The sequence below is a fragment of the Vombatus ursinus genome, unplaced genomic scaffold (assembly GCF_900497805.2).
Source record: "Vombatus ursinus unplaced genomic scaffold, bare-nosed wombat genome assembly UNPS02006779.1, whole genome shotgun sequence".
Taxonomy (NCBI): domain Eukaryota; kingdom Metazoa; phylum Chordata; class Mammalia; order Diprotodontia; family Vombatidae; genus Vombatus; species Vombatus ursinus.
The window spans coordinates 20,289,846-20,304,306 of NW_020946557.1; the positions used below are offsets into that span (position 1 = coordinate 20,289,846).

General features: G+C 35.3%; 1 protein-coding gene across 2 annotated transcripts in view; it reads right to left on the reverse strand.

The window, feature by feature from the left end:
- PTPRK (protein tyrosine phosphatase, receptor type K) overlaps nt 1-14,461 on the reverse strand; it is a 723,664-nt gene that overhangs the window by 343,494 nt on the left and 365,709 nt on the right. For both annotated transcript variants that reach the window (XM_027848590.1, XM_027848589.1), the window contains exon 6: nt 2,726-2,900. In XM_027848590.1, the coding sequence (XP_027704391.1) occupies nt 2,726-2,900 (175 nt within the window). The remainder of the gene's footprint in view (nt 1-2,725; nt 2,901-14,461) is intronic.

Below are 14,461 nucleotides of genomic sequence, written 5' to 3' on the forward strand. Positions count from 1 at the left end.
CAACTGATGCTGAATGAAGCGAGTAGAACCAGAAGAACATTGTACACAGTAAAAGCAACACTGTGCAATGATCAACTATCATAGTCTTAGCTCTTCTCAGCAACACAAAGATCCTAGACAATTCCAAAAGATTTGTGATAGAAAATGCTATCTACATCCAGAGAAAGGACTTTGGAGACTGAATGTAGATTTAAGCATCCTATTTTCATGCTTTTTCGTTTTTTCTCTTTTGTTCTGATTCTTTCTTCACAACATGATTGATGTGGAAATATGTCTAACATGACTGTACATGTATAACCTATAATCAGACTGCTTTCTGTCTTGGAGAGGGGGAAGGGAAGGGAGGGAAGAAGAAAAATTTGGAACTCAAAACTTACGAAAATGAATGTTGAAAACTACTTTTACGTGTCATTGGAAAAAACATACTATTAAGTACAAAATAAAAAAAAAACAACTATACATGATAAAAAGCCCTGGATTAGGAGTTGAAAGGTCTGGGTTCTGTAGCTCTTCCATTGACTGGCTGTGTGGCTACAGTTTTTAGTGGCCCCCAGTACTCATTTACTTCACCTGCAAAATGGGAGAGTTTGTTAAAAGATTTCTAAAGTTCTTTACAGAAAGAATTTATGAATTCTGTTGACAATGCACTCTGTGCTAACATCCAAGTACATTAATTTGTGAAATATGTAGGTTAAATACTCAGTCAATATTGCCTTAAAAAGTCAGAGAACCAGCTCTTGCCTTATAGTTTTCCAATTTTAGATAATTAAATATTTAATGGATTCTTTCTCTTGCAATGGTTAGAATGCATTAGTTACAGCTGCCTGCACTCCTGCACAAAGCATCTACGCCATATTTCATTGATTAAAATGTGTTTGCATTATGTGTCAATATCCACTTGGACAAAAATGGGAGTAGCATAAGTCTCTTTTCAAGCAATTTAAAAACAATTTATTTTAAAAATGTCACATTTTTCATCACTGCAGAGACATCTGATGAGTTAGTGAATAGGTACCATAACTATTAACCAAGATAAGCACAGTTTCAATAAAAGTAATTTAAACTAGGGTATCTGGATGAAGACTTCAACAGTCTTTCAGATCTTGTCAATAACACATTCCCAACCAAATCTCTTTCTTAAGTCTATTTATATGGAGACACTTCCATCTCTTCATTAAAGCCAATTTTCCCTTTTAAAAAATTCATCACTACACTCTTTCAGCCATTACTGCTCTTTCAAACAGCCTCTGTCCACGGCATCAGTGTGATCATCAAGGGAATTTACATACATCCACACAACATGCTCTGCAGATACAGAGAACATGACAACTTTACAGCATAATCACCATATTTACATTGGAGATTATCCACAGCAGTCTTTAACTTCAACTAGGAACATAAAGCTAGAAGTAGTAGAAAGCTGTGAGGAGACTGTGGCCAAACAATGAAAGGATATAATTTAAGAATCACAATTATGTGTGTATGAAAAAGAAAATACACTTGTAACTGAGTGTATGCTTGACTTAATGTGACATCATCAATAATAATAACCAACAATATTTCTATAATATTTTTATTTTGCAGAGATCTCAGCATCCATTATCTCATTTAAGCTTCACAATGACCCAGTAAGGGAGGCAATATTGGTACTACTTATCCCCATTTTATAAAGAACAAAAGCAAAGCTCAGAGAGATTAACATTTACATAGTCACAGAGGTAGCATTAGAGGTATAATTAGAATCCAAAGGTTTTGTGTGTGTGTGTGTGTGTGTGTGTGTGTGTGTATTCATGAATATTCATGTCAAATGGTGGCCTTCTCTAGTGTGGGGTGGAGAGGGAAGTAAAGAGCCAGTTCAGAACTTAAAGAGTAACAAAAAAGAAATTGAATTAAATTTTAAAAAAAGGATTAGAACCCAGATCTTCTCAACTCCAAATCTAGCACTCTACCCACCACACAATGGTATCTCTCCTGAATGTTGGGGTTTTTACTATTATTTTATGTGAGGAAATCTGTTCTCCTCCACTTGTGTTTACAATAGAGTTAATTGTACAGACATGGGAGCAAAAGTTTGATTTGAAGGAGAGCCACAACCAGACAGAAAGCTGCTTACTAACCTGCATGCAGGAATATCTAAGAAATATCTCATGAAACAAAGGAGATCAATGTTACTAATATTCAGATTAGCATATGCAGGTTGTGTGATCTAAGTGTAGTAGTATGGATATGCACTGACCAATCACAGCTGTTTCACTTGGTTTTCCACATGCTTCTTGCCTCTTTTTCCACCAACTGAATGAAATAGTATAATGGCTGAACAGGGTAAAGTAAATGATTCACATGGGAATATAATCCAAGGCCTTGACTTTGCTAGCTCAGCAGAGCTTTGAATAATAATACAGGAAAAAGTATTTCCAACTAAAAAGGTTTTAAATATTTATCTGTATTACTTTTAATTTCACATAATAACTTCATGATAGCAAAATATGGCAATGCATTTAATGTACATTAGATTTTTGGTAGAATCCTTTGACTACCAAACTTTAAAACTTCATCCTTAATTTTTACCTGTGAAAATTTCTATACTTTTGTGATGCTATTTTCATAATGCTTTCCAGTGAAATCAATAGATTTGAAAACAAAAAAAAAATCTAACCTTCATTATAATTATCTGGATCTCAAAAGATGTTACTTTTACAAATGAAAAAAAAAATTCTTACCATACCTCTCACAATTAATTGAGCAAAATTGGAAACTCCAGAACCTCTTTCTGACTGAGTTACACAGCGGTACAAATCCTGGTCAGTTTTTGTCACTTCTTGCAATCTAAAGGAAGCAGCAAATCTTCTATGATTGATATTTTTAGTCTGGGCCACTGGTATATCTTCTCCATTCCGTCTCTGCAAATAGAAATTAAAGCAGAAAGTTAATATTTTTAAAAGTCAAATTAAATAAAGCCAAAATGCATTAAGTGTACTTAATGCACATCTACTATGTGCCAGGCAATAAGTATGAGGATATAAAGAATAAAAACAGAAACATACAAACAAACAACAAAAAAAGTCCCTGCTATAAGGACTTCACAGTCTAATGTGAGAAACAAGTATGTAGGAATAAGATAAACTAGAGAAAAAGGATAAACTGGAGATAAATACAGCAGGAAAGGCACTTGTATTAAGAGGGATGAGAAAAGATTATCATAGAAGGTGGAACTTTAGCTGATACTTGAAGGAAGCCAGGAAAGGTAAAAAGTGGAGATGAAGGAGAGAGTTGACATGGAGCTCAGCCAGTCACTAGATCACAGAGTAGGTGAGAAGGTGTAAGTTGTGAGTAGGTAGGAGAAATAAGTATTTATTAAGCACTAACTATGGGCCAGACACTGTGCTTTACAAACAGTACTGTATTTAATCCTCATAACAATCCCAGAAGATAGGTACTTTTATTATCCCTCCATTTTACAGTTGAGAAAACTGTATCTGAAGCCACATTTGAGCTCAGGTCTTCTTGAATCCAAGCCCAATATTCTATCCACTGTATGACCTAACAGCCTTTAGAAGGCAGAAGACTGGAAAGACGGGAAGGGAGCAAGCTATGAAGAACTTTTCAAACCCAGAGAACTTTCTCTTTATTTTGGGAGGTAATAAGGAGCCCCTGGAGTTTACTGAACTTGGGGAGAGGGTGTGCAATATGGTCAAAACTGCACTTTAGGAAAATCAATTTGACCACTGTAGGATAAAAGTGACTGGATTGAGGAAAACCTTGAGGCAGGGTGCCCAATTAGAAAACCATTGCAATAGTTCAAATGGAAGGCAATGAGAATCTATATCAACATGGAGGCAGTGTCAGAGAAGATAAAAGAGTATTATACTAGAGATGTTATGAAATCAAATGTTCTTGAAATTATGTTAAACCAATCTACTTTAGGGCTCATTTTCCAGGAACCCATTACATAAAAAGCTGTGTTGGAGAACAAGCTCATATTTTCCTTTTTCCATACATTCTAGAAATGATGAGTTATCAATCCAACTGCGTATCACTTGAACTATCACTTGTAGCAGTGTTTCTCAAACTTTTTGGTTTCAGGACCACTTTACATTCTTAAAAAGTACTAAGGATCTTCCACCAAAGAGCTTTTGCTTATGTGGGTTATATCTACTGATATTTGCCATTTAAAAATTACACGTCTTAGTATTTTTGTGGAAAGAGTTTTGACCTCAAAGTGTCTTAGGGACCACTTTGAAAACCCCTAATCTATAGAAAATGTTACAGAGCACATTTTTTTTTGCTAATCCATAAAATTTTTACAACCAAAGAACCATATATTTTAAAATTTTAAAGTAAAATTTCCCTCTTTTTCTACTCTTTCCCTCTGCTGCCTCCATTCTCCTCCTCCTCCCCCTCCTTCTGTCTATCTGCCTCTCTCCATATTCCACCCACCACCACCACCATCACCACCACATCTCCCTCCTGCATCTTGGCCCCTGAGACATCAACCACAGCCAGGCTGAAGAAAGCTGAATTCCTACCACCTCTAACATGTAGTTTACAATGGATAACACTAAACTATGGAAAATCCAATAACACAGGTAGCTACAGTAGATTATTTTTTGGTGGTAGGAAAGCAATTAAATAAAACTTTCTGTTTTCCATTATTTTTTTTGCAATTCTAATTCTTTCATCATTTTCTGGAATTATGTATCCCTCTTATACAAGGGGTATGATGTTTAAGTTACATATAATCCAAAATTTATGCCTTAGTTATTTCTTCCTGAATACATTGGGGAGTGGGGAAAAAATCTAGTACCTACAGTGATATTTCTTGATTTTAACTCTGAATGATCTCAGTCTAGATTTAGTCATTTGGTGAATGACTTCAGATAGAACTAAGAATGCAGGAGTTGTATTATCACATTATTAAAATGAAGAAATGAAAAAGGGATAAAAGGAACTAAAAGGGATTATATGAGGAAGGAATAAGCCTCCATATCCCCAACTGGCAGAAACACAGAATCTATAGTGCTCCTAGTTAGGGTCAACCCTTTATATATAATATTGCATTCTAAATTCAGATTTATAAGTTTTAATATAGGAGACTGTCATTGAACTGTTGAGTCACTAAGTGGAACTACATCAAAATAAATGTATCAGAGAAATTAATCCAGAGAGACAGACAGAAAGGCAGTCAACATGCATTTATTAAACTCACTAGTTAGACAGAGAAAGACAGCAACAGGCAGAAACATGCACACACAAGCTCAAAGAGTACATAGGTAACTTTTCTCAGTATGTAAGGTTAAAGAAAAAGTATTTTTATATCTGTATTTATAGCATCAATGAAGGATCAGAGCACTGTTTCTGAAGAAAAATAGTAGCATCACAAATTATCTGGACTTTTATAACTACTTTGGATTCAATTTTAGGTAATAGTTTTGACCCTTTAAGTCTTAGTTGTTTTGTTCCTTGCAGAATTCTTACTGGGTATCCAAGAATATACCTTTGATAGATCTCATGACAAAACTATATTCTCATGCACCTGATATCTATTTTCTCCTTGCATTCAAAAGAAAGAAGGAGGGAAAACTCTGATTAATCACAATTCTGTATTCTTTATCAAGTCACGTCTCTGGACTTTGACTTTTTATTTAACAATGGGATAACATATTACAAAGATAGATTTTCATTTCTTCTTTGCCTCCCATATCAACAGTTGAATTTTAGAGACTATACATACATTTGCAGTACAACTTGGATGTGAGAGAAATAAAAGAAAAAGAAACTATGTCAACTGATGCTTACATCAATGTTACTATATATGTATGTATATACATGTAATTTTAAAATGGCTATAATAATTTTCTTCTATGTTTGTTCATGCACATGCACATGCACAACACACACACACACACATACACACACAACTGTTACTTTATATTATAAGCATTAAAAAAGAGAACTCATTAATTTGCCTTAAGGACCAGGTATTTCATAATGTGGAGTGCAGGAGGGAGAGGGAAGCCTTTCTAAGATAATAAATGAAAACATGTAACAATGATGTACATTAGTTTCAACTACTACCAAATGCACTCAAAAGAATATACCTTTGTAAAAGATTCAATCAAAGAACACTATCAAAACTATCAAAAAGTTTCATATAGAAGAGTAACAATAGCAACACTAGAGTTTTATTTTAATGTCTGTCCATGATATGCTAGTAAGTTTGGACTCTTGAAGACTATGAGAGAAGATATTACACCAAAAAGAAAAGCCTTCAAAACCAGGGTCAGACTACATCTCTTCTCCACCGGTTAACCAACAAATCTAAGTTCAGGAGGATCATCACCACAGAGTTGGAAACCAGACAATAATTTAATAACAACAACATCATCATCATCATCATCATCATCATCAATCATCATCATCCCATCATCATAGCAACCCATGCAGAGAATCTATTGAAGAAAAGAGGAGTTTCAATTTATATCAATTGAGGGAGTATCTTTCAATCAATGAAATTACAGCTCTTCAGAAGCGCTAAAATTACAGCAACAATAATATAAGTGTTACTTTGAATAATATAGCTTCCCTTCCCCAATTTGTTTAGCTTTAGATTGTCTTAAAAACAAACAAACAAAGAAAAAGATGACAGGAAATTTAGTGAAGGAAGTAGAAGACTAGACTTGGAGTCAAAAAGACATGGAATTGAATCCTGTCCCTGCTAAGTCTCAAGGACTAGAAGACTATAAGATACATGAAGTTTCTCATCGGCTTTGGTGGAGTTAGTTTGTACATGGATCATTCCTTATTTCAATGAAATAACACACCCAAATACATATTCATACATTCATACATACATATTAAAGCTTTGTAAGTCAGAATTATGCTAGCATGTATCACATGACTGATTCTTAAGGAAAAATCCCTCCAGAACCCCTGTGTACCTTTTTCAATCAGTAGGCCTAAGGCACTTCCTTTGTGAAATAACTAGATTTGTTTGAAGATAGTTCATTTTTCATAATATCCTAAACATACAGGTTTTTCCAATTACATATTAAATGATCATTAAAAACATTGGCACTGTTAATTTGCCTAACAAGAAAAATACTGATCTTTCACATAATGACACAAGACAATCAATTTTATGAAAACTAAAAACGACCAAAAATAAAGAAATAAAGTGATTCCAGATGGTTTTTGCCAGATTCATGGCATAATCTTCCTATTTTGTATCTGTCATTCTAATTCTTAGTTCAACTTAAAACCCGGCATACTCTACTAACTCTACCAACCCCTCAAGTCATGTCCCTATGTCTCACCTCTCTCATAACCTGCAGCAGAATGTAGTGTCCTTGAGGAAAAGGGACAGTCTCATTTTGTATTTTATTCACAGAGTCCAGCACAGTGCCTGGCACACAGTAAGTACTTACTAAATACTGATGTATTGATTTTTATTCTAAATTAATATGTTGATTATCTTCACACCGAGAGCACAAGTTTGATGCTTCAAACTGCTTATACTTTAAAAAAAAAGAAATAATTAAAATTAACAATCCCCTTTCTGAACTTCTCATTTTAAGATTCGAAAAGAAAATGTTAAAAGAGAGTTGTGTTACCTAACTTTGTAATAACTGTTGTTATACACCCATTAAGTATGTGTGTTTTTCCTGTTTAAGTGATGCTGTTCTATTTTTAGGATCAAAGAATTTTAACATATAATTAACAAGCTTGTTAATTAGTAACAAGCTTGTCCACTCCCACTCCCATTTTAGAGTTGGAAAGTGAAGCCCAGAGAGTACTAGTAACTAGACTAGGTAATACAATAATAAAGTTAGCTTTGTGGGGATGAGATAGACTGGACTTATTATTTCCTTGGTATTATTGTTGCTCAGTAACTTCAATCATGCCTGACTCTTCATGACTCCAATTGGAGTTTTCTTGGCAAAGATAATGAAGTAGTTTGCCATTTCCTTCTTGAGCTTATTTTACAGATGAGGAAACTGAGGCAGAGGTAAGTGACTTTCCCGGGGTCGCACACCTGGAGTCTAAGGCCAGATTTGAATTTAGAAGTATGAGTCTTCCTGACTCTATACCTGGCACTTTATCCACTGTGCAACCTAGCTGCTCAGCCTTTCCTTGGAAATTAGGAAATCCCTAATAAGGAAATTCCTCCTACAATGACTTCTGAATTTCCAGTCTCACATCTCCAGCTGCCTATCGGAGATCATGAACTGGATATCGAAAAGATATCTTAAATTCTCTGTGTCCAAAATTGAATTCATTATCTTTTCCATCTCCCACTTTTGAACTTCCCTTTACTTCTCAGTAAAGTACATGCATCATATGAAATCAATTGCCAAATCTTGTCAATTCTACCTTTTAGATATCTTTCTAATGCACCACCTTCTCTGCACTCACACAGCCACATTTAAAATATTGCAATAGCCTACAGAATATTTCCCCTGCCTCAAGTCTTGCCACTCCAATCCATCTTGCACTAAATTACAAAACTGGTCTTCTTAAAGTACAGTTCTGACTATGTCACATAAACCCACCTCCTACTCAATAACTCATGTGCTCCAAATTTACCTCCAAAATAAAATAAATATTCTGTTTGGTTTTTATAACCCTTCTCAACCTGGACCATCCCTACATTCCCATTCTTCTTAAATTTTAATTAAATTTACTTACATTGAAAAATGTATTGTACCTTCCAGTAACACTGGCCTCCTAGCATGTTGTCTTACATTGCGCTTCATCTTCCAAATCCCAACTACTTACCTTTTTTCATTGACTGTATTCCATGATCTGAATACCTTCCCTCCTTGTTTCTGTTTCCTAGCTTTCTTGGCTTCTGAGGGAATTGAGGGGATAAAAACAGGAAGTGGTAGTATAAATTGAGAGAACCGCAATGACTCCACCTTGTGACTTAATTCTGGATCTAGTTCAGCTCTCTTTGTATTCAATTATGGGTATAGTAGAGTTTCTGTCTTGTGAGAAAACTTTATTCAATTGTGCAAATTGAGAGAAAAATTTATTGCATTATTTGAACCTAGTCCTGTTTGTTTGGGAAGCTGGACGACCTCTACCTGCTGTTTAGAGACCTTAACTAAGGACTCATGTTATGGTGACTGGAAACTCAGTCAGATTCAAAGATTAATAGACAGTTTTCTCACAATTGTACATCTCAAACAACCCATGTGTCTTATCTGATAACTAGCCTTGTAGTAATCAATCAATTATCAGTTTCTTTGATTGTTCACAGACACTTGGAGAGAATGTGATGCTTCTTTTTCTGATTTCAGGGAATTTCACATGTTCATGCTCCACCTTCCAACTTGAAAAGTCCCTAATCTTTCATCTGCCACATCACCAGGCATGTTGACTCTGTCTACTTTCTGATATCAGACTTCCTTTGAGTGTATGACAATTTAAAATTAAGGCAAATTTTGTTTTTCAAAAAACGAAAAAGCAAAGAAACTTAGTGAACTCTAACACATTATAACTCTGTAGCAATGGGTAAGTCATCAAAAGTTCTAAATGGCCTAGGCAACTCTCTATGAATGTAAGTTATTGATCTCTGTGTGTGGAGTTTCAATACCTGGAGCTCCTCATAACTATCAAGTCGGAGGTTTTGACTATACCCTCCCCTTTCCTAGTAAGTGGCCCTTTAGAACAGTTATTGAAATTGTATTGTTCTGCCTAATAAACAGTAAAAAGAAAATAAAACCAACTTCAGTGTTTTATTCATTAACTAAAAACTGAACACTGCCTTTTCACTGCAAAGCAATGATTTAGTATCCCTCATGTCTCTAGATTTAGAGTAGTTGGAGAAAGATTATTTTCCCCACACTCCATATTTAGGTCCCTAATGAATGATATTAAGTGAACCTCAAGTCAGTTCTGCCAATTTCCACTCTTACTTCAAGCACTATTCCCAAAGAGAACCCTGAGAATTCTAATTAAATGTGCTGGAATTGAATTAAATGACAATTCTGCTGAGCTCTTCTCAAGTACTAGTGATAAGCTCACTATAAGCCAATCAGCTTCCTAAAATTGGTGGTTGTCCATAACTGTCTGTAAGACAATTGACTATTCATTATTTATAAATCACAGACTAAAGGAATGAAATAAAGGAGGTGTAACATTAATTTGTGCAAAACCTTTTCCATGTATTATTAAAATAGGTATAACATGATGAAAATTATGCAATTTTCCCAAGAATTCTAAAGTATCATTCCTAAAACTATAATCTTAACCAAAAAATATTCATAGACTATTTGGTATCATCTCAGTAATTTCAAAGAAATAATAATATATTCACATAGTTCATTCATATGTAAGTTACAAATCATCTTCCTTATAACATTACTGCCCATTAATTACAGCAACTACTTAGGCTGGTTTAAGTGAGACTTAAATAAAATGTAACACAAAAATTAAACTATAATAGATGTTTACTAACTACCTATGCATGTAGCAGCACAGTGCAAAAATTAAACTATAATAGATGTTTACTAACTACCTATGTACATAGCAGCACAGTGCTCCCTGAACTCCAGGAGTTTAAATTTAGTGAAATTATTTGCAATCAAGTGTTAGAGCTGGAACTTGAAAAGAGGAATTCTGACTCTCTACCAACAATAAACACTGTAAAAGAAAACACTATCCTAATTAGAAAAACTACACTGTAGTAACTCTAGTAGTCTTACCACATAAACAGTTATGTATACTTGAAAAATCATTAACCTGATTCCAGGTAACACTGACATTCTCTTTTAATTAAACTGTTCTTTCTGATGTCAGTCTGTTGTTTATTGAGAATAAAAAGTCTCTTTACAAAGCACACAATTTGAGCTATTGTATCAATTTATGTCTACTCACTCCAAAAAAGTCCTGGGAATTCTGTGCAATTAGGTTTTTGAAAATTTGAAATTAATGTGGATTTATGTCTAATGAAACCATTCTGTGACATTTCTAGTTCTTTTAAAACTCTAGTGCAGGGGTGGGGAACCTGCAGTGTGAAGACCTCATGTGGCCCTCTAGGTCATTGGGTGTGACCTTTTGACTAAGTCCCAGTTTTACAGAACAAATCCTTTTATTAAGAGGATTTGTAGGGGCAGTTAGGTGGTGCAGTGAATAGAGCACCAGCCCTGAAGTAAGGAGGGCCTGAGTTCAAATATGACCTCAGACCAAACACTTGACACTTACTAGCTGTGTGACCCTGGGCAAGTTACTTTTACCCCCAATTGACTAAAAATTTTAAAAAAAAGACTATCAGAAAAGGATTTGTTCTGTGAAGTTCAGATTCAGTCAAAGGGCCTCACTTGAGGACCTAGAGGGCCACATGTAGCCTTGAGGCTGCAGGTTCCCTACCCCTGCCTAGTGTATGATTTCATCAATTAAACCATTAAGTTAAAGTAGTAAGGCTAAGAAATAATGCCATTTGTCAACTAAGTATTTTTCTTTTCTAATAGTAAAGAAATGTGAGATGCACAAATTTAGAGCCATCTCCACTCTACATGTTCATATGGACTAGCTGTGCCCAACCTGTGGTAGAACTTTTCAAGAGTATATTAGTCTGAGAAGCCACAGTCATACTCACTATACCTTGATGCCAACATAGTGATACCATTTTAGTCCTCAGAACAAAGGTCAAAAATCAACCAAGAGTCTCAGGCATGTATCTAGGGGTTAAATCTGTGGATGTTTGAGACTGCAGACCAACATCAAGTTCTTGAGAAATAGTCCGTTAAAGACCAACAAGCATTTATGAACTATTGAAATGTTCTATGAATTCTGATTGCACTTATGGATTGACTAGCTCCTTCATTTGTTACAAAAATTAGGGTAATAGTAACAATCTGGCTGAGATAATACATTAGAAATGGCTTACTAATTTTCATTCTAAGGGGTACTTGGTTGCTTTTGTGAAAAGCTTTTGATGTATTATCTCTTAAAAGACTGGAATTTTTTTTTAAATGACATGTTTAATAATACCCTTTTCTAAGAAAAAGTTAGCAGTTAATGTTTGTCAGGAACCATACAGTCCCTTTCTTGCATAAAGGTTTTGCCTAAAAGTAAAGCTTTCTGAAGTCAGTTCATAGTCACACATTTAGCAATCAAGGAAATGGATGAGAGAATTTGAAAAGCTCATAAGATCATCTAATCCAATTCTTAGTTAACCAGAATTGCAAAACCTTATATACTTGTCTAAAGTACTTTATAAGTAGTTCTTTGTCTGTCCTATCCCCCTCCCTCACATCATGGAGATCAGTAGGGTGACAATTTTTAAGTTTCTTCTCTCTTCCAGTCATAAGGTTCATACTGCACTTTTTTTTTGCTAATACTTTATTTAGGATTACACTTCTGTCATAGTTACTTAGTTCCTGTTTACCAAAACAAAATACTTCATTTATGCTTTGGATTTTGCAAATTTAGGACTCCTCCTACTACACAGCTAATCTTCTCTACTTAAGGGGTAAGGTAGTAAGTGGAAAAAGTACTAAATCTATCTAGAATCAAAAGATGGGTTCAGATCTATGATGTTTAGTCATTTCAGTCATGTCTGACTCTCCATGACCCCATTTGGGATTTTCTTAGCAAAGATACTGGAGTTGTTTGCCATTTCCTTTACTAGCTCATTTTACAGGTAAGGAAACTGAGGGAAACAGGTTAAGTGACTTGCCCAGGGTCACACAACTAGTAGTTGTCTGAGACCAGATTTGCACTCAGGTCTTCCTGACTCCAGGCCCAGTGCTCTATCCACTGTGCTACCTACCTGTCCACTGCGCTACCTACCTGTCCACTGCATGACCTAGCTGGCACTCTACTACTGGGAAATTCAGGACATCTATTGCCCTATTTTTTTCCTCTGCAAAATGAAGGGTTTAGACTAGATGGTCTCTGAGGTATCTTACACTTGCATAGTGGAAAGTTTACTGGCTGTGGTAACAGGTCCTAGATTCAAATCCTAACTCTGATAAATTCCCACATATAAAATAAATGGGTTGAACTAAAAAGACTTTCTTTTTTCCAGCTCTAAATCTATGATCCTATAATTGTACGAATTATCATTGTATGTAAATATTCACTGACCTCCAGACTTAAACATTTCCAATCCCAGTTAGAAAGAGGAGGGAAAGGTAGGTGATGGAGGGCCAGTATGGTAAAGATGACTGTTTGACAAAGCAGCAAGAATATCTATGGCTATAAGGACAAGAATGCTGATGTATATGGAACTATTTTAAGAAGAATTAGGAAAGAGTTTACATTTGAATATACATCTGAAAAAGGTGAAGGAATGATTTGACAAAGAGTAAGGAGAAATAAAATTCTCTGTGGCTGGACACAAAGGTAAGGGACTGACAGACTTGCTTAGATGAAAATTAAGAATCAGGCATAAAAAAATCATGGAAAATCTGTGAAAGAACTTTAAGGCCATGTTCAGTGTACGAAAGGCAGTCCTGTGTTGTGCAAAGAACCCTAAACTAAGAAAAAAAAAAGACCTGGTTTTAAATCCCAGCTATGGCATTTACTAGCCTTATGACTTTAGGCAAGCCATTTAAATTTTCTATGCCTCACTTTCCTCATCTGTAACCTGAAAATAATGCTTTCATTACCAATGTCATAGAACTACTGTGAGAATCATCTAAGACATTTTATGTAAAGTGTTCTAAAATGTGAATTAGTGTCATTAATATTATTATTTTTATAAAAGGTATTTTGGTAATTAACAGCACAGCCAAGATTGAACTCAGGTTTTCAGACAACAAATCCATTGTTCTTTCCATGTATTAGCTCAGTTAGAAATAAAGGGAAAAGATTTTTTTTCCCCTTTCATGAGAATTGGCTTTAACAGGAAAGTTGACAGGAGCATAGTGCAAATAAAGTCAAAATAACAATTTGCAGAATGCGCTGACAGGGCAGCTGGGTGGCACAGTGGATAGAGTGCTGGGACTGGAGTTAGGAAGACTCATTTTCCTGAGTTCAAATCTGGTCACAAACACTCACTCACTTTGTGACCCTAGGCAAGACACTTAATCCTCCCTGTTTGCCTCACTTTCCTCATCTGTAAATTGAGTTGGAGCAAGAAATGGCAAACCAGCCCAATATCTTTGCCAAGAAAACCTCAAAAGAGGTCACAAAGAGTTGGACACAATTGAAAAAATGACTACATACACCACCAATAAGGCAGTCTGCACAGAGAAGAACATCTATAGTCACAGAATAAACCTTCCAGCAATAGCAGCCATCTATCAAATCAATATCACTGGTAAGAAGGGCAGTTAGGTGGTGCAGTGGATACAGCACTGGCCCTGGAGTCAGGAGGATCTGAGTTCAAATATGGCCTCAGACACTTGACACTTACTAGCTATGTGACCCTGGGCAAGTCACTTAACCCCAATTGCCTCACCTAAATAGATAGATAGATAGATAGATAGATAGATAGATAGATAGATAGATA